The sequence below is a fragment of the Trachymyrmex cornetzi genome, unplaced genomic scaffold (assembly GCF_001594075.2).
Source record: "Trachymyrmex cornetzi isolate Tcor2-1 unplaced genomic scaffold, Tcor1.1 scaffold104, whole genome shotgun sequence".
NCBI lineage: Eukaryota > Metazoa > Arthropoda > Insecta > Hymenoptera > Formicidae > Trachymyrmex > Trachymyrmex cornetzi.
In genome coordinates this window covers 107,334-125,328 of record NW_017295587.1, presented here as the reverse complement: position 1 = coordinate 125,328, position 17,995 = coordinate 107,334, and the positions used below count along the sequence as shown (strand labels likewise).

At 31.8% G+C, this 17,995-nt stretch overlaps 1 protein-coding gene and 2 long non-coding RNA genes across 3 annotated transcripts; 2 read left to right on the top strand and 1 right to left on the bottom strand.

The window, feature by feature from the left end:
• Positions 1-4,825: 4,825 nt before the first annotated feature.
• On the bottom strand, positions 4,826-10,708 carry LOC108758991 (neuropeptide CCHamide-1 receptor). The gene is made up of 7 exons (XM_018504245.1): positions 10,582-10,708; positions 9,232-9,671; positions 7,144-7,336; positions 6,308-6,441; positions 5,930-6,103; positions 5,571-5,821; positions 4,826-5,216 (listed from the first exon to the last, which is right to left on the bottom strand). The coding sequence occupies exons 2-7, from the start codon at positions 9,562-9,564 to the stop codon at positions 4,910-4,912; spliced, it is 1,392 nt and encodes a 463-aa protein (XP_018359747.1). The 5' UTR covers positions 9,565-9,671; positions 10,582-10,708; the 3' UTR covers positions 4,826-4,909.
• An 825-nt stretch (positions 10,709-11,533) lies between these two features.
• LOC108759016 (uncharacterized) lies at positions 11,534-13,447 on the top strand. Its single transcript, XR_001939976.1, has 5 exons — positions 11,534-11,597; positions 11,828-11,969; positions 12,083-12,168; positions 13,004-13,243; positions 13,333-13,447. It is a non-coding gene; the product is annotated as an uncharacterized LOC108759016 (long non-coding RNA).
• An 849-nt stretch (positions 13,448-14,296) lies between these two features.
• On the top strand, positions 14,297-17,613 carry LOC108759029 (uncharacterized). The gene is made up of 3 exons (XR_001939977.1): positions 14,297-14,497; positions 14,626-14,715; positions 17,547-17,613. It is a non-coding gene; the product is annotated as an uncharacterized LOC108759029 (long non-coding RNA).
• Positions 17,614-17,995: the final 382 nt, after the last annotated feature.

Here is a 17,995-nt window from a genome sequence, read left to right as displayed (position 1 = left end):
TTCCGGGATTTCTTTTTATGCGTTCTTTAATTCTGTAAAAAAAGAGAAGCCCGAGAGCGGCCATGTCCGGGATTTTACAGATTTAGCGGTTACTTTATTTTGAAGCGCCTCTATGTCCCCAAAATGTGGACATTGAACTACGTAGCCAATGTCCATGATCCGGTCGGTAATGTCCACGTGTGCACGAAAGTGTCTAGGGATATTGCAGTTGGAAAAAGCACCCTATTTTACGACTTTATTTTCCCAAATAAATTACGTTTATACAAATACATAAGTTTGAAAATGACTGCGTTTTGCGTTAAGATGGAGGCAAATTTGCGGTACTTTAGAAATCTAATCACTTTATGCGCGGCGCGCGACCTTTAAGGCTATCGCACATGAAATGCATAACAGAGCATAAGCATAGCATAAGACTGCTGAACCAATGAGCATCTTATGTAAATCAATATGGCGACATTATGCTAGATACTCATTGGTCCAGCAGTCTTATGTTATGCTTATGCTCTGTTATGCATTTCATATGCGATAGTCCTTAGGCCGCAGCACACACTTTTACATAACGCATAACGCATATAGTGCATAAGCGAATCAACTAATCAGAATCTTTCCTTTCCTCCCATTCCATAGAAAAAAAGAATTTTGATTGGTTGATTCCTTTATGCACTATGCATTATGCGTTATACAAGAGTGTGTGCTGCGGCCTTTTGACTAGAATCCTAGAAACTAGAGATGCGACATTGAAGGAAGGGGTATGGTCTGATTGGATGTCTAAATCACGTGATCAGAGCGCCATTTTAATTCATTACTGCGTATAATTAGAGTCCTAGGACTCTACGTATAGAGTCTAATAATGTATGTACGTATAATGTATGTATTGTTAAGTACATACTATAAGTACGTACTATACTTTCTTCTTTTTCCAGCAATTTAACTTTCCTCATGTAATGCATGAGCTGTCAAAGGTGACGTTTCATGCTGACGCTCGACGTTCATTTTCGGCATTAAAATAAGTCACGTGATAGAAATTGACGAATATCAAGCGTCAATTTTGATCATGTGATCTATTAGGCCAGTCAGACACTGTGTAACACAGTGAATCGTTTCATCCTTGTTTAAAATAGGCAAACAACAAAGATGTAATGATTCACTGGTCTATTTTCTATCGAAGGTTCAAGCCGGGTCAGAATGCAAGAACCAACCAATTACAATGATTCGCAAGGCGTTCGAGTATACGCGGCTGTGGACTTGCCCGATCTCTATACTCTCGGCATCGTTGTCATCGATTGCAAGGAGCGTTTCTCGTATTCCTTATGGTTTTTTTATTGGTATAGTCTTATTTAATTTTGGTCTTGAATTTTCTTGTAGAAGTCAGAGAAAATCAAGGGAGAGGAGAGTGTTCTCTTCTCTGATTGGTTCCACCATTTATAGTGCACTTCCACAAATGAGCATGTGTGTGTATGTACATATGTGTCATATACACAATGCTAGTGCGGTATAATACTAGTATATGCACCACCGTATGTTCCATCACGCTCCTACCATATCTCTTACTCATTTGAACGGTGCACTAAAAATGGCGACTTCCAGGTAAGTCCGCTCCACTCTCCCTCGATTCTCTCTGATAAAGGCTATCGCATCACCGCGCAATCCATTATATCAGGTATATTGGAATGTAAACAAGAACACTCTATAGGTCGATAGATTACAAAAGAAAATGAACGAGATCTACATAATGGGCAAATCAGGCGTAAGCCTGCCACTAATTCAGGTGCAGCCGTCCAGCATGATTTTAAATATGTTCAGTGTTATCTCAATATGACATTCTCTTTATAAAAAACATTTATGTGTGTATATATATATATATATATATATATATATATATGCATATGTTGGGTAGACCATTTCAATTTGTCCAGGACCATTTAAATTGTCGATTTTCTCAAAATCTGTAAAGGTGCATTCACATGCAAGCGTCAAACAGCAGAAGCAGCAACCAATCAGCTGGACGATACAGATAGTGGTGTAAAAAATATTTTTTACACCAATGTAAAAATCGCCTCGTTGATTGGTCGCTGCTTCCGCTGCTTGGCGCTTGCATGTAAATGCACTTTAAATTTAAGACAAAAATTTTAGAGTGGCACCAGTTGCAGTTGATGTGGAACGCTTGTGATTGATTCTGCTTTTGTTCCGCGTTAAGCTATTCCGCTGCATGGATAGCCACCCTTATGATTTCAAGAAGGAAAGAAGTGATCTTAAGAAGATGTCCTTAAAGTCAAGGTTACTTTCTACATAAATACATTGCTAATTATAATCTTGTAGATGTAGCAAAATTAATTTTTTAGTAACTTATACGTTTTGTAAAAAAATTTATTATAAAAATTCATTGCACACACATTCAAAACTGAAAAAATCTGATATTGATTGTAAATTTGATGCTTATACATATTGTACCATTTCTTTCGCATTGCAAAATTAATAAATATAAAAGTTCAAAAAATATCATAGATAAAATATTTTACAGAATAGCTGTTAGGAGTCGACGATAACTTTATTACTTGTATCTTATTGAACGTTGGAATAAAAATTAAATTAAATTTAATGAAATAAAAAACGAATTAATTAAATAAAAACGAATAGTAGTATATTGTAGTATATTTTTGTAAGCGCTATTAATTTTTATTTTATCAGTGCCATATCAAATATATTTTATTTCACGGGGAATTTATTTAATTTACTTAATCAAATTTAAACATGTTTTGAATAAACTGAAATAATTTATCTTTTAAATTGTTTTCTAGTAACACAAATAAAACAATTACGAATATAATATGCGAACAATAACATAATTGAGATTTTATAATTATCGTGGATAATTAGTAATACATACCTTTTTCAAGCGCTACAAGAAGACTTTCCATGAAATATTTTTTGGGGATTTTTATTTACATATTTCATTTGATTACACATCTTCTGTCTTCGTACATATTACAAGTAAAAGCTTGTACAGACATATGCTAATTAATTACGTAGATGTATTCGATAAAAATATAACTTATCGATTTAAAATTTCTTATTTCTCTCATATACTGTCGAGATCATTATTGTGTTGTTTCAAAAGCTTGTAAATAACTTCTTTTCATTTATGCTTAAAAATTCCCATTGAAATCGATAGAAACCAAATAAATCCGATAGAAATGTAATGGGAAACATAAATTCATCCGAAATAGATAACATAGTAAAGAAATAAAAATAAGTTAGAAGAAATAAAAAACTTCTAATACTGTAACTTAGAGAAATATCACGGAGAGAATTTTCTTTTAAAATATGGTAGTTGTGAACACACACAATATACAATATTTTAAAAATGTTTACCATGCACTTCAGTAAAATTGATCAAACTTATTTTATACTTTATTATAGTTTTATTAATGAATAAGAGAGATTTACATTAAAATTCTTCGAAATACGATGTTGTCCCACGACTGTTATATTTTCAGGATAAATTCTAAAAAAAATTCTCTCCGTGAGTATTTATTAAATATAGTATAATTTTTCATGAAAGCATACGAAGATAGCTTATTTTACTTTGTTTATACGTTTTGCTAATCTACTGTTCCATTAATATTCTTATATTTAAATATAATTTCTTCGTACATGACCAAACATATAAATGCAATGACAGAAATTTATTTGCGTAACATTATCCTAAATTGCATCAAGGAACAATAAACATGTCACTTTAATATGTTATATCACTAAATAATCCAAATATTAATAGCCATATATTTAACTACGGCTTTCAAAAACTAGTAAAATTTTGAAAGTCATAGTTAAATATATCGCAATTGAACAATCTGAAGCTTGATTTATAAGAAAAAATCATCAAAATATACCCAGTAAATACGTATGTGTAAAAGACAATCCGAAAGACGTCTTAAAAGACATCTTTAAGATCTTATTTAAAAGATGTTATTTAAATGATTTTTAGGCAAGTTTTAAAGACGTCCTTTTTAAAGATGTCTTTTAGATGTCCTTTTTAAAACATCTTTAAAACTTATCTAATAAACGTCTTGAAGACGACTTTTAGTTATATCCTATAAAGCCATTTTTTTGAAGATGTCTTTTGGACATATTTTTAAGACATCTTTGAGAACAAAAATAAGACATATTGCAATTTTGCAATAATTCGTAAATCAGCGGTGTCACGTACCGAGTAATGTGATAGTTCGCAGGTAAAAATAACGTAATTTTTGGTATTATCAGTGGTGTCAGTGGTGTTAATGGTGTTAGTAGTGTATGTCGCGTATTAATAGAGCTGTGCCTGATGCACAGCCTGCGAAGACAGATTATGAGCCTGATATTAATTGTTTATTGCAGGTAGGCAACAAATTGTAAATAGAGTTTGTATTATCTGACATTGTCAGCAAATTGCTGTCAGAAATATGACAACGTCTGCTAAACATACTATGCAAGCAGATTGATGGCAGAAATCGAACAAAGTCCTGCATAAAGAGTAGAACCTGATACAAGCAGACTCTGCTCGGTTTCTGCTACTAATCTGCTGACATAACTTATCAGCAGGCTTTCGACAAATCCATAGCCAAATAAGGACACAGATGGTTTTGTAGTCAGTTTTGCAGAACAGATTTTGACTGTAAAACCATAACCATCTGTGTTATTTTAACGTTATCGTGACTTCTTCTGCTCGAGAAGACGTCTTAAGGATGTCTTAAATCATCTTATAGCACAATTTTTCGGACGTTCTACAGAATTTAATGACATCTTTTAGTCATCTTCAAAACGACTTAATGTTTACTGGGTAATTTTACTTGAGCAATATTAAGTGACACAAAACTTATTTTATATAAATGATTATAAAAAATATGACATTGATGTCATCTTTAAATCTTTATGAAGGAACTAATCGATCACGTACGGTTGGTTCTATCGAGATTCGTTGAGTTTTTAATGACTCCTCAATACCATTTGGATTCGCCGACAGAATAATACTAGTTTCTTGTTCTTTAATCGGAGTCCTAGGTCGTATATCAGTTGCCATAATAGAGAGACGCATCACAGTTCGTTGTTCTTGTCGAGAATCGCCCAAGTTCTTTCTTGAACTGACAAGTGAAGAACTTGGTCCGCGTGCACTTGGGTCTGGTGATTGCCGATGTCGTCTCCGTTTTCTCTTCATCATGGCGCAACAAAACAAGTATCTAACACAAATTACGAAGTTGTTTAGACGTCATTCAAATTGAGTTTAGGAGAAAAGGAGATTTTGGTTTATATGGACTCGGTTAGGTATGTATGCGAGTGCAAAAAAGAAGGAAATTTAATCGTTGGTGGGGATTTTAATATAAGAATAGGAGAAGAATGGAAATGGAGGGGGAGGGTGTGGAAAGATGTAGCAAGAATAAAACTGTGGAAATAGAGGTAGGAGATTTGTGGAATGAGTAAGAGATAAAGGTTCATACGTTGTAAACGGAAGTACGCTAGGTGACTGGATGGGTGAATATACAAGGGGTAATTCGGTTATAGATTATGGTCATATACTACAATTTTAAACTTACCTGTCAAAGTATTTTCTGAAAGGACCACTTACGCAGTAGAGAGCGATAGGGTTGATGCAGCTGTTGATGAAAGCGAGGCAGAAACCCAAGATACGAAAGTAGTGCCAAAAGATATTATAATCCGTTGGCGAAGTTGGATTAAAGTAAAACCACAACATGAAAACATGTTGCGGGAAGAAACAAACAGCAAAAACAATTACGAAAGCCATTACCATCTTCGCTACCTTTTTACGAGCTTGTACTTGTTTCATCTAAAATACAGCATGTATTAATATGTGCACAAATGAACACGTAATGTTTACTGTATAAACTATCGTATGATGCACAAATTATTGTTTGATGCATAAACTATCGATTACCTGTCCTTGCATTTCGCTGAGTATATCTCTCGTACTGCGCATAAGATGTCTAGCCATCAATATATAGAAAACGGCAATGATGGTGAGAGGTATAACATAGTAGATGAAAAAGCGACATGTTACTATCATCTTTCCATAATTTGGACCAAACTCCTTGGGAAACGGATAACATACCTTGAATTATATGATACATAAGTATATATATCAAAGTGTATATGTATATCAACATATGTATATTTTTAGGTAATTTCTACACGGTTTATAGGGTAGAGAAGAACGTTATACATTCTTTAGCTTTTACATACGGTTGTTAATGACGTACTTTACGAGTTAGGTCTAAAATGGAATTATAGTTAGGAGTACGATGATTTGACTTACGTAAAAGCTTACGTTCCGATTAACCCTGAAGAATCTAATGTACGAAAAGGAGCCTGGAATCGCACATATTATAGCCAAAATCCAAATCAAGACGACAATAATTGCAGTGAAACGTATTGTTCGTTTTCCACTACCTTGAATAAATAATCAGATAATTTAATTTAATTATTAGTAGATGTAATCTTTTATTTTTGTTAAGGGGATCCTAAAGATCTATATTACCGACTAAACACGTATAATTTTTGTATAACGAATACTCTTTTTCTCTTTCACGGATTGGAAAATCCTTTTCCAGGATTAAAGTATACACATTAATACGTGTTTGTGAAGTGGAGTCTACGCTGAGAATGATCAAAAATTTCGGAATCGATATATTTTTTACCATTTCTTAGTGTAATATGGCATCTCAGCTGTCAAGTCGTGACAACATTTGCTTGATATGAAAGCTTTGCAACCCGAATGTACGAAATAATAGTTCCCAAACATGTAATTTACGCGAACATACAACGTTGAATTCTTAGAATTAGATTTAGACGCTTTATCGCGACGAATTCGTTGTACGAAAATTGACACGCATGTGTGACTGCGTGTATCATAGATGCGTGAGATATTGCTGTGGTAGTATAAAAAGACATGTCGATGTGCGTAAAGTCACTAGATTTATAAATCTAGTGACTTTAGATGTGCGGCGCACGGCGCGACATCTAGTGATTTCGTCGGAGTTCGAGCTTTGTTTAGTTCGAGCTTTTCTTGACATCAATAATAACGTTGTCTTAAATGATTTATATCACACATGATTTCTTTAAGTTTCAAATAACGCAGTTATGGTTTTATACCTGCGACGTGTAATTTTCGCATAGGATCCACGATAGCGAAAAATCTGTCTGCTGATAGAGCAGTTAAAGTAAAAACGGAGACTCCGACAGATATATCCTTTGCACACTCAGAGAATTTACAGACCAATAATCCGAAAGGCCAAGAATCCAAAACGTAGACGGTAAAAGTGAATGGGACACATGTCATTATTACCTGTAGGACAAATTGAATAATTACGCAATAGTAATCGATCAAAGCAAGAAGAAAATAATAATAGTATACAGCGGTGTAAAATAATTGAACACAGAAAAAAGACTATTCTTAAATTAAGAATAGTCCTTTTTTCTGTGAAGATTTGATGGTTAGAACTAAAAGCTCGATCTTAATTGCTTTTATTCAATTTATATAGTCAATAACTGTTAAAATCTCAAATCCGATATTTGAGCAGTTTGTATTATGACAGAGCAAATCGCATCTGTCGATACCAGACATTTCAGTTAAAAAGCGGCTACTATCTGTTGTACGTTTATATAAGCTTATCGCAACGCATATCATGTAATTCAGGATTGGGTAGTGCTAAGTTAAGAAGATAAAAGTTAAGTTAAAAAGTTAATTAATTTTAACTTAACTTAGTTACATTTTAAACTCTTAACTTTTTAACTTTATTTAGTTACATTTTATATCCGTAACTATTAATTTTTTATTTAATTCTTTGAAGTTAATTCTCAGACATAATATGCGGCAATAGCGATAGTTTAAAATAAGGTGAAAATTGCAAAAGTAAGCAAATTTACTAAGTGTTGACTAAGTATTATAATGAAATTATAAATATTCTAGTGAATTTGCTCACTTTTGTAATTTTCACATCATTTCAAATTATACAATCAACGCCCAGATTTCAATCTATCAGAAACCGTGTATTTCGATGTATCTAGTTTCTGATAAGTTGAAATCTATTTCTTATTACTATCGCTACTCCCTCGTATTATGTCTAAAGCTTTAGTCATATTACAGGCCAGTATTCATAGTAAAATCTTATATACTAAACAGTATATATAAACAAAACATGTAAATATAGAGTATTTTCTAAATGAAGTATATATTTGTCATTTCCGTTATTTGTAACTGAAACTCTGGAATGAGTTAAAAAAATAAAAAAAAATTTAACTTTTAACTTTTTAATTACTTTTTTTTACAATATTAACTTAACTTTTAATTCAATTAATTTCATTATAAATTAACTTGTATCTTAACTAAGTTAAATTTTCAAGGTTGTTAACTTTAACTAAACTTAGTTAAAAAAAAAATTAACTTACCCAACCCTGATGTAATTAATGGAATGTAACCCACACAGCACAGGGAGCTCCCGGGGAGTTCCCCAGGAGCTCATAAAATTTTTGTGAGCTTCATTTAAGCTTAAAATGAACTCGCACGGAGCTCCCCGGGAACTCCTATGTCCGCTTTTGTGAGTTCCCTGGGAGCTTTATTTTGATTCGCGGGGAGCTCTTTTTAAGCTCGCAGGAAGGCCCGTAAAATTTTTTGTCTAAGCTCAGCATTATGAACTCCCTGGGAATTCATTTTGTCGAATTTTATAAGCTCCTCGAGAGCTCAGCGAAATGAATCCCAGGGAACTTGAACGGAGTTTTGTGCTGTGTGGGAAGCTACTTGTTCGTATAAAAAAAAAAGCATTATAATCTCTAGAATAACTAATTATTGAACAGAGAAGCTGTTGCCGAAAATTCCAGGAATGTAAGAGCCAATTAAAACTAATTGTTTGGTATGCATAGCTGAGAGGCGTGGGTAGAGTTATCCGCATCACGTAGGATTTGTCGTGAAACGACGATGCGAGAATCGACGAACTGATGCTATTGTATATGTGTATGTACCTACGTTATGAAACTGATCGATTTTGCTCTCCTACCTGATGTAATCAGTGTAGTAAATCTGATAATTAAGGATGCATTCTGTTTTACACATGATGTACATAATGCATCATTTGTCCTTGTTATTCACCGAATTAAATAATTCTTATATTATGCAATTTTAAGTTATATGTTCGGAAACTTTTCGACGGCAGGGTATTTACATATATGTATAAATATACGTACCAGTAAATCCCCAAGTGCCAACGAAAGGACGTACATATTAGGTACGTTTCTCATGTTTGTGTGTCGCAGGATCATAAGAGCAAGCACGCTATTACCAACAAGGCCAATTAGCAAGATCAAAAGGAAGATTATTGGTACGAAGTACGTTTCTGGTCGTTCACTGTACGGCGTATATTTTTCATCCTCGACAGTGACATTTTTTGTTGTATTGCCAACAAAGTCACTGGCTTCCGTGTAATTTGCCGTTAGTGCCAATGGCGTTAATAGTGTTGTCATCATTAACATTGTAATCGAGGAGGATGGTGAGGTACTTGTCGTGTATGACCACGACATGGCCGTTCCGTCCTGTTTTCGTTGTTATATGGTCCTCTTTACATTTTGATTTTTCTTCTTTTGCCCAAATTAGAGTTCTGAACGCCAGTAACAGTTACATGTACCGGCTGTAAAATAAAAAGAATCGTTAATGAGATTTTTACATACAAAAGACTTGAAGCTAATTTCTTTATTACTGGTTTATTGTGTCTCTTTGACACTTTATTTTCAATATACGTATGAGCATAATCAAATATATAATGTTTGAAATATTTTGTTAAAAATACACGATAATAACGTAGATAAATTCTGCGAATAAATATTCCATATAATTGAAAGTTTATTAAATTGACTGTATGAGATTATAATCCTTTGTAATATTATAATTAATTGGGTCAGCCGTGAATCCGTAAAGTTTATATTTAATGTTTAACATAAAATAGTTTAACATAAAACATTAGATATTCTGAGAAATATTGTATGCTGTAAACACACAAATCATGTGTACGTGTATATCTAAAAAATTAACCAATATTTTACGTAGAGGAAATTATATATATATATATATATACATAATACATATGTTGTATAATATGGTCTTCGCAGTTTGTTTTTTAATTTTTTTTTCAACGTTTTATATTTTTGCAATAAAATTACAGTTTATATTGGCTACGAAAATAATATTTATTTAATAAGTAGAAGAAAATATTATTCACACACAAGGAAACTCATATTTCTAAGGATTGCGTTATCCAACTTCATTGAAATCAGTTTTGTTCATCTTTCTCTCATATTTCTAATTTTTATTAGAAATATGAGTTTCCTTGAAAAATATTTGCTAAATTGATTGATTCTGTTATCAAGGTACATAAAATAGCAACGTGAGATAAATTCTTCGAAACATGTCATATATTCATTTGTAAAATATAGCGATATAAATATTATTGTAAATATATTTTATTTTATATTGAATTAAGTGTCATTAAGTGTGATTAAGTGTGTTTTTAACGATCATGGCTGATAATTTGTTGGCAATACCCGAAAATTAAAGTTAGCGAAGATACGCTTCCTGAAAAGGAAGCAGAAGAGCGAATAGCTTTTGAACACTGCTTTGATTGTGGTGGAGTGGGGATAAAAAGCCAGCTTTCTTCGCTGCATGAAATTGCACCTTAAAGGTGCCTTTTCATGCAACAAAAAAATCGCCGCGATTGATGATTACGTGATCATTCGCTGTTCGCTAGCCAGTAATCGCTATTCGCCGAAATTTTCCAGCTTTTAGCGAATGTCGTGGAATATCGGATGTTGTACTACATACTATGTAAAGATATATTGTAAAATATATTATAAGATATATAAATGGATATATAAATGATTATATAAGATATATAAATGGATTTTCGTGCATTTATTTGATGGTAATAATAAGGGTGATCCCGATTGACCACGTCTCGATTGGACACCACCAATCACAGCGACCGGTGCTTAGGAGCTTTGTAGTCTCAAGCGCTGTGAATGGCTCGTGTCCAATTGAGCCGTGTCCAACTGGGTGCCATCCATAATAATATATTTGTGTATAAATAAATGAACACTGCATTTATTGATTATATAACTTAATCCAGTTCATAACTGAATGATCCTCCATCTAAAAAGATTTAAAAAAATTTTATAGATAATTAATAATTTACTGTATATTTATTAAATACATAGCATTTAAAAACACATACATTAAAAAACACTTCAAAGCATATAACCAAGTATAAATACGTACTTTAGTAGATGTTGCGAAACGATTTTCCTTATTTCTCAATATCTTTTGAATAAGATTGCATCCTGAAACGGTGTGTAACCATCAATAACCACGCAAATGCGACGAAATGCGACGCTCACAAACTATTCGCGGCGAATTATTCGCTATTCGTTAAAAATCATTCGCAGCGAAAAATTCGCTGCATGAAAAGGCACCTTAACAGTTAGCATCGTCGCTGGATCGGCTGGATCTTCATTAATCATCTCGATTCAAAATAAAAAATGGACTCTGACGTGTGTGTGTGTGTGTATGTAATTAATTTTTACAAATTTTACATCTTCTAAATTTTGCGATCTTCAATAGTATCGTACAAACCAAATAATATATCTTAAAAATACATATATTATAACCTAAATTTTACAAGAACTAGAAGATATATAATAAAGATTATAATTAGCTAAAATATGAAATAACTAGACTAACAAATTAAAAGTAATTTAGAAATATTTGTAGCATTAAATTTAATATATTTTTCAGGATGAATCCCTCAATCTCGTACAAACGTGCGGGTTATGTGAAACGATCTGCGAGCAAGCAGATATTGCGAATCATGCTTGTTTAAAAGATTATACATAATACATAACTGAACCTGATACATTATATTTTTATCCTTTATTAGGTAAATTTGCAGCTCCTATAACTGTTATATATATTAAAAGATAGACGGTTTATTATATTTGTTATTTAATATATATTTTTATTTATTAATACATATTATTTAATATCTTGCAGATGATGGAGTGACCGTAATAAAAAGCAGAGTGCCAAGCATAAACAAAAATAAATAGTAACAACGCAATCACACAAGAAAAATATAGGTAATAAACTTGATAATTGTATCAAAATAATGTGAAGACTTTTTTTATTGTTTCTAATGTATTTAAGTATTGTATTTAAATTTTGTTACACCATATAAGGAATATTATCTGAGAAAAATTCTTGTGAGAAACAAAGAAATTCAGATGAAGGCTTAACAGCAAAACTTAATCATGATGATGAAGAAATTCTCATTTTAGAAATCCAGTTGTGACAGCCTCTTTGGAATTATAAACTTTCATTACCACTACGCAAGGGGTATTTTTCACGGATTCAAGAAATTCCTCAATTTGTTGAGAGAGAAAGAAATTGAATCCGTGAAAAATACCTATCCAATCTCATATTATTACAATCGATCCAATAGCTTTAAATATAAAACCAACCAAAAACAGACTGACAATACTAATTTAATTATACAATTGAGTCCGTTTCTTTCTGTTAGATTGGAGCACAACCATGATTTTGATTGGCATAATGTGGATATTCTTGATTGTGAGAATTTTTATCAAAATCGCTTAATTTCGGAAATTCTTTGTATTAAAACACAAAGAAACGGATTCAATTTACAGACACCGAAGGTCTTAATCAGTCATACGCGGATATTCTAGACAAACTGATAAACAATGTAACCTAAAGTCTATTTTATATTTGTCGTCGACAAACAAAGTTTCCAAAAAACGATCGAAGGATAATTGTGATTTGTTAGTTACTGATAAAATTCAACTTGAAATATTTGAGGAGAATGTTTTTTTCAACTTTCACTCACTTGTAAGATGTTTTTCTTTTATTATATGAATTTTTTATTGTAACACAAAAAATAATCAAACATTTTCACAGGATTTGATTCGCCTCTTGAACCAAACATTCACTGGACAAAAAATTTTGAACAAATATCGAGATTAAAAAATCTTCCATGAAATATTCGAAAAACTTTAATGGATGCTCCGTGGGGAGAAACATTCTCAATCACTGGCAACTAAGTGTTGAAGATTGCAAGAATTTAGGCACAACTCAGGAAGTGTTAAAAACATATTTGATAAGTATCCAGTTTTAAAACAATCTTGTGGATATGAGTTGGTAAGAATAAACTCACTCGTTATCTGCATTAACTACTGAAAGTAAAATTTTGCTGTGATTAAATAATACAAGGAATATTCTATTTGCAGATTAAAAGCGATTTTACGTACGAGAAAGGAAAAAAAGGAGTGTTATATACTAAGTGACCAGAATTGTTTAAAAAATTTCACGCTTTAATGAAAATAAAAATAAAAGACAATGCTGCTAAGGAGTTATTCAAAATTTTTTTTTCTAACGTTTCTGAAGGTAAATTAAACAATTATTTTAATTGAGTAAATATATTTTAGTATATAGTAATTGCTATTTGTGTTAAATACAAAATTACATTTTACGGAGGAAAGAAACTTAAAATTATATTACTTCTCTCTTTTACCAGCTGTGTCCACCAGTATGTCAAGTAAAAAAATCAAAGACTGTATACAAATCAACTATCAAAGAAGCACAAGCGTCTTTTATTTTGCATGTAAAAGTACATAAATAATTTAATATATACGTATATTTTAAATTAGGTCTTTCTATAATCAGCTCTGTCGTATCCTCTAAATCCTACTTATCAGTAGATTATATTTCGCGCTTATAAAGTAAAGTGCTATGCGCACAAAGTTGTTTGTAAACGTATTACTCGTGTTTTTTTGAAATTTATAATCCTGTAAGAGAGCACACTTTAAAGATCGTCGCAATTTTCAATAGAGCTTCAAATGTTACATGAGCGCCGTGCATTTCCACTACATAGAACGCGTTTGAACATGTAAGAGTAATCTTTCATGGATATATCGTTAGCTGTTAATCGATTACGAAACATTTCACACAGTTCATACAGGAGATATGTCATTGGCTATGTACAGTCAAGCAATGATACAATTAATCCTTCGATACGCGAATTGACAAATTGCTATCTAAATTTTTTGTACCTTCCATGAATTACGGTTGTTTCTCTTGGTAAATAAACATTGATCATTCTAAGATTAAAGACTGAATAAAAACCATAATAGATCTTAATAAAAGCTCTCTCTCTCTCTGAAATGAATTTATAATTACGGATGTAGAGTTCAATTAATGTTAATTAAGATCGATAAATCATAGCTATTTACTTCTTGATTTCTGAAAATTTTAATTAATCATGGGCCACGCTATTCTCTGTTTTACTTCACTATATCATTCCTAAATTTCGACCTGCCTTCGCCATGCCATATATATATATAGTGAACTCTGAGTTTTAACTTTATGGAAGGACAACTATGTGACGTAAATATGGTAAGGAAAAAGATTACATTACATAAAAAAATAAGGTAACAAAAGCGGAAAAGGCCTTGAACATCAATCAGAAATGTTTTCCTTTCATAAAAATGACGTGATGTTAACGATAGCATTTCTTATTCCAGATACAATATATAATATTTCGTTCTATGAGTAACAGTGTATGATGAAGGGATTTATAACTTGTCTGCCATAAATCCGATCTAAATTTAAAGGTAAACAAAACTAAGAAGGTCCTAATCTTATTTTATCCTACTAGAATGGGATAAAATAAGATTAGGATCTTCGATAGGTAAATGTATCATTCGAGAGAGATGTGTCATTAACTTAGTTGTATTTTTTCGCCGTCGGAAAGGTCATAGCGTAACTACATAGCGAAATATATTATCAGAGATATAATAAGCCACATCTATAACAGCAATCGAAATTTGAAGAAGCTTTAGATTTATCTGTAACGTCACAGCGTAACTAGATAGCAAACGAAATATAATTGACGATATAAAAATCATATTTTCTTCGAAATGTCAGATACAAGATTAACAAAATATCATTGTTTTAAAATTAAAAATTGTTCTTTAATAATTTGGCCTTCATTTTCGCTACACATATTTTCTTATTGATTTGCATGAAATATAACAGAAATTAAAATAAAGCTTAGTGAATTTGATTACATTAGATTCAACAGCATAGTTCTCCAATAGTTGCATTACTGACTCTCATGTATAACTTATGAATGAATTAGAGAGAGCAAATTGTACGCGTGATAAAATCTCTATATAAAGAAATTGGCTGTTTAATTCCTACATCGAATACATTGCATAATACACAAAAGCAATGCATTATATTGGGTTACTGGTAATATCGCATCTCATTTGTATATGAATTTCTATGATTATTACAGATCTATTGATGACGTCCTTGCGGTTAGTGATATAGTTTATAAATAGGGAAAAAATGATTTTGCTGAAGTATCTAAAAATTTAACTAAATACCAAATTTGAAAATAATTTGATTGTATCAAAATATAATTACGAAGAGTAATTTTAAATATGATAAACAATACTGCAAAAAGTTTTGACATCAGTTTAAGTGTCCTACATAATTATTTTGAAGATCTATTTTGATGTCCAACAAAATTGAATTTTTCAGATCTGTACTAGTTAAATTTTCAGACACTTCAACTAAACTGTCGCTTTCCAAGTATGTATTGAATACACGATATCGTTCTCTTTAAGTTCACTTATTCGTAAATATCAGTTTGAAGGAAATTACATTTTCTGTCCGTCATTTGTGATTGCAATCGAGTTATTGAAATACCATCAGTTATCGGAAAAAGAGCGTGACTTGAGTAAAATTGCACTTCGCGACATTTGTACTGAAAGAAAAAATTGGCTAAATATGGCATAGAATTTTTAATTTGTTGCAGCAACCAATTTTTGGTTGCGTTAGCCCATTAGAGGTGTGCGAATCAAGCATTTGTAAAGTCGAATCGAATCGAATCGAATCGAATCTATATATAACATGTTCGAAAATGAATCGAATCTGAAATCTTTACGCCGAATCAAATCCTTTTGATGCGAAAACGAATCAAATCAAATCAAATTTTTACATACTGACATTAGCTAAAAAAAATTAAAAACTAAAAAAATTTATTTTAAATATACAAGTGTAAAAAATGAAAAATTAATAATATAAATGTATTAAAAACAATATTTTTTGGTAATATCTGTATGTTGAAAATGACTCATTTTTACATTTATTTAAAAAGATCTGGACCGTCATTGAAAATACTTCATAGTTCGTTATTTTTAAAATTAGTTTTTAATATCAATCTCCCTCTCATTCTCTCTCCCATTATACTATTGAATGGAAAGAAATAGAAATGGCCGTCTTCCACAGTCCCTCTCTCTTACTTTTTATCGACCATTCTGACACACGGATCGCGCAATCTATTCTTCATGCTTTTGATGTATATCGAAACACGGCCATAGACTGCGCAGTCATATCAGAAAGATGAAAATATCTAAGGGGCTCCGCACAATAAAAGAAACAGGAAACAGAGAACAGAGAATAAGAATTTCAACCTATCAGAAATCATGTATTGTGAATACACAATACATGATTTCTGATAGGTTGAAATTCTTATTCTCTGTTCCTTTTATTGTGCGGAGCCCTTAATCTTTGACTATATAATATGGACTGCCAGCAACAACTTTAGACTGGATGTCAAGATGTGTCGCGCCGTCATCGACCAATTGAGGAATGCGTGAACTAACGTCATAGTTGGTAAGGCACACGATACCTTTGAACGTGCTCCTTTGACTATAGTCAAAGACGTGTTCAGAGTTCCAAGGCATTCCAAGACCGAAAATATTCGTGACAAAAATATTCGCCGAAAATATTCGTGACTTTGGAGCTGATTTACGTATTGAAGTCCAGTAGTAGCCACCTAACATGTTTGCGTTCCTCTGATAATGTTTCTCAATTATTATCAAATAGTATTCGCTTTGCTCATTATTTGTTGTTCTCAAATCATTTGAAAAGAATTAGATGAATGAAAAAATTAAACATTTAGCGACAGATGTGCAATACGACAATACTGTTTCATGATAATTTTTTCATAAATTCTATTTTAACAGTGTTACAATAACATGCTACTTTAAAATTTCGATTCGATTCTTTTTACAACAGATCCGAATTTAGCACTTCAAAATACGTAAAAAAGTTGTTTCCTCTTTGCACTAAAAATTGCTCAAAATTTGCAAACTATATAATGTTATTAAATTGCATTGTGTAATATGCAAATTCTATTTCATTAAATAAATTTTTTTTAATTTATATAATATAATCTATTTTTATTATATTAATCTATGCATATCACATTTTATCTCTTATTTATTTAAAATGAGATTAAATAATCTTGTTTTTATATACTATTTCTTTTATTTTTGTCTTTAAATGTTTCAATATTTATCATTATATTTTAATAATCATATGAATCTTTACAATAATAACGCATAATACACAGTACACATTACAAATTTAGACACGAAGATTGATACGCGCTGATACAAGATTGGTAACAGGAGATACAGGGAAGAAAGAGCAAGAGGCAAGTGATCATGTACTGCTATCTGCCTACTGATCATGTACTGCTACCGGCAGGACTGCCTACCGGGTAGGCTGGTCGGACGCTCGTATTCGCCTATCTTTAAACGTTAATATCTCGTTAAATATTGCGTCAACTGCAAAATGGTACAAAACTGTTTTGTTCCCCTTGATCCAATCTATGTCCCCACTGTGTTTCGGTCACATTTTCTGAGACACCCTGTATATGTAATGTTAAATGTACCGTGATGTCAATACGTCGATATATTGAATTAATATCTATTGAATTGTTTCTGCTCTTCAATCATATTATGACGTTTATACAATAACATAGTTTTTTGCCCAAGGTGAAAAAATGTGAAAGAAATATTTTTTTTCCTGCGTTTT

What these genes read in the sequence shown, in the direction of transcription:
- LOC108758991 (XM_018504245.1), bottom strand. Translation starts at nt 9,564, where the DNA reads ATGTCGTGGTCATACACGACAAGTACCTCACCATCCTCCTCGATTACA. An exon ending in GCGAAAATTACACGTCGCAG is followed by an intron (nt 6,442 to 7,143) that starts GTATAAAACCAT and finishes TATTTATTCAAG; the next exon opens with GTAGTGGAAAACGAACAATA. An exon ending in ATCGGAACGTAAGCTTTTAC is followed by an intron (nt 6,104 to 6,307) that starts GTAAGTCAAATC and finishes ATATAATTCAAG; the next exon opens with GTATGTTATCCGTTTCCCAA.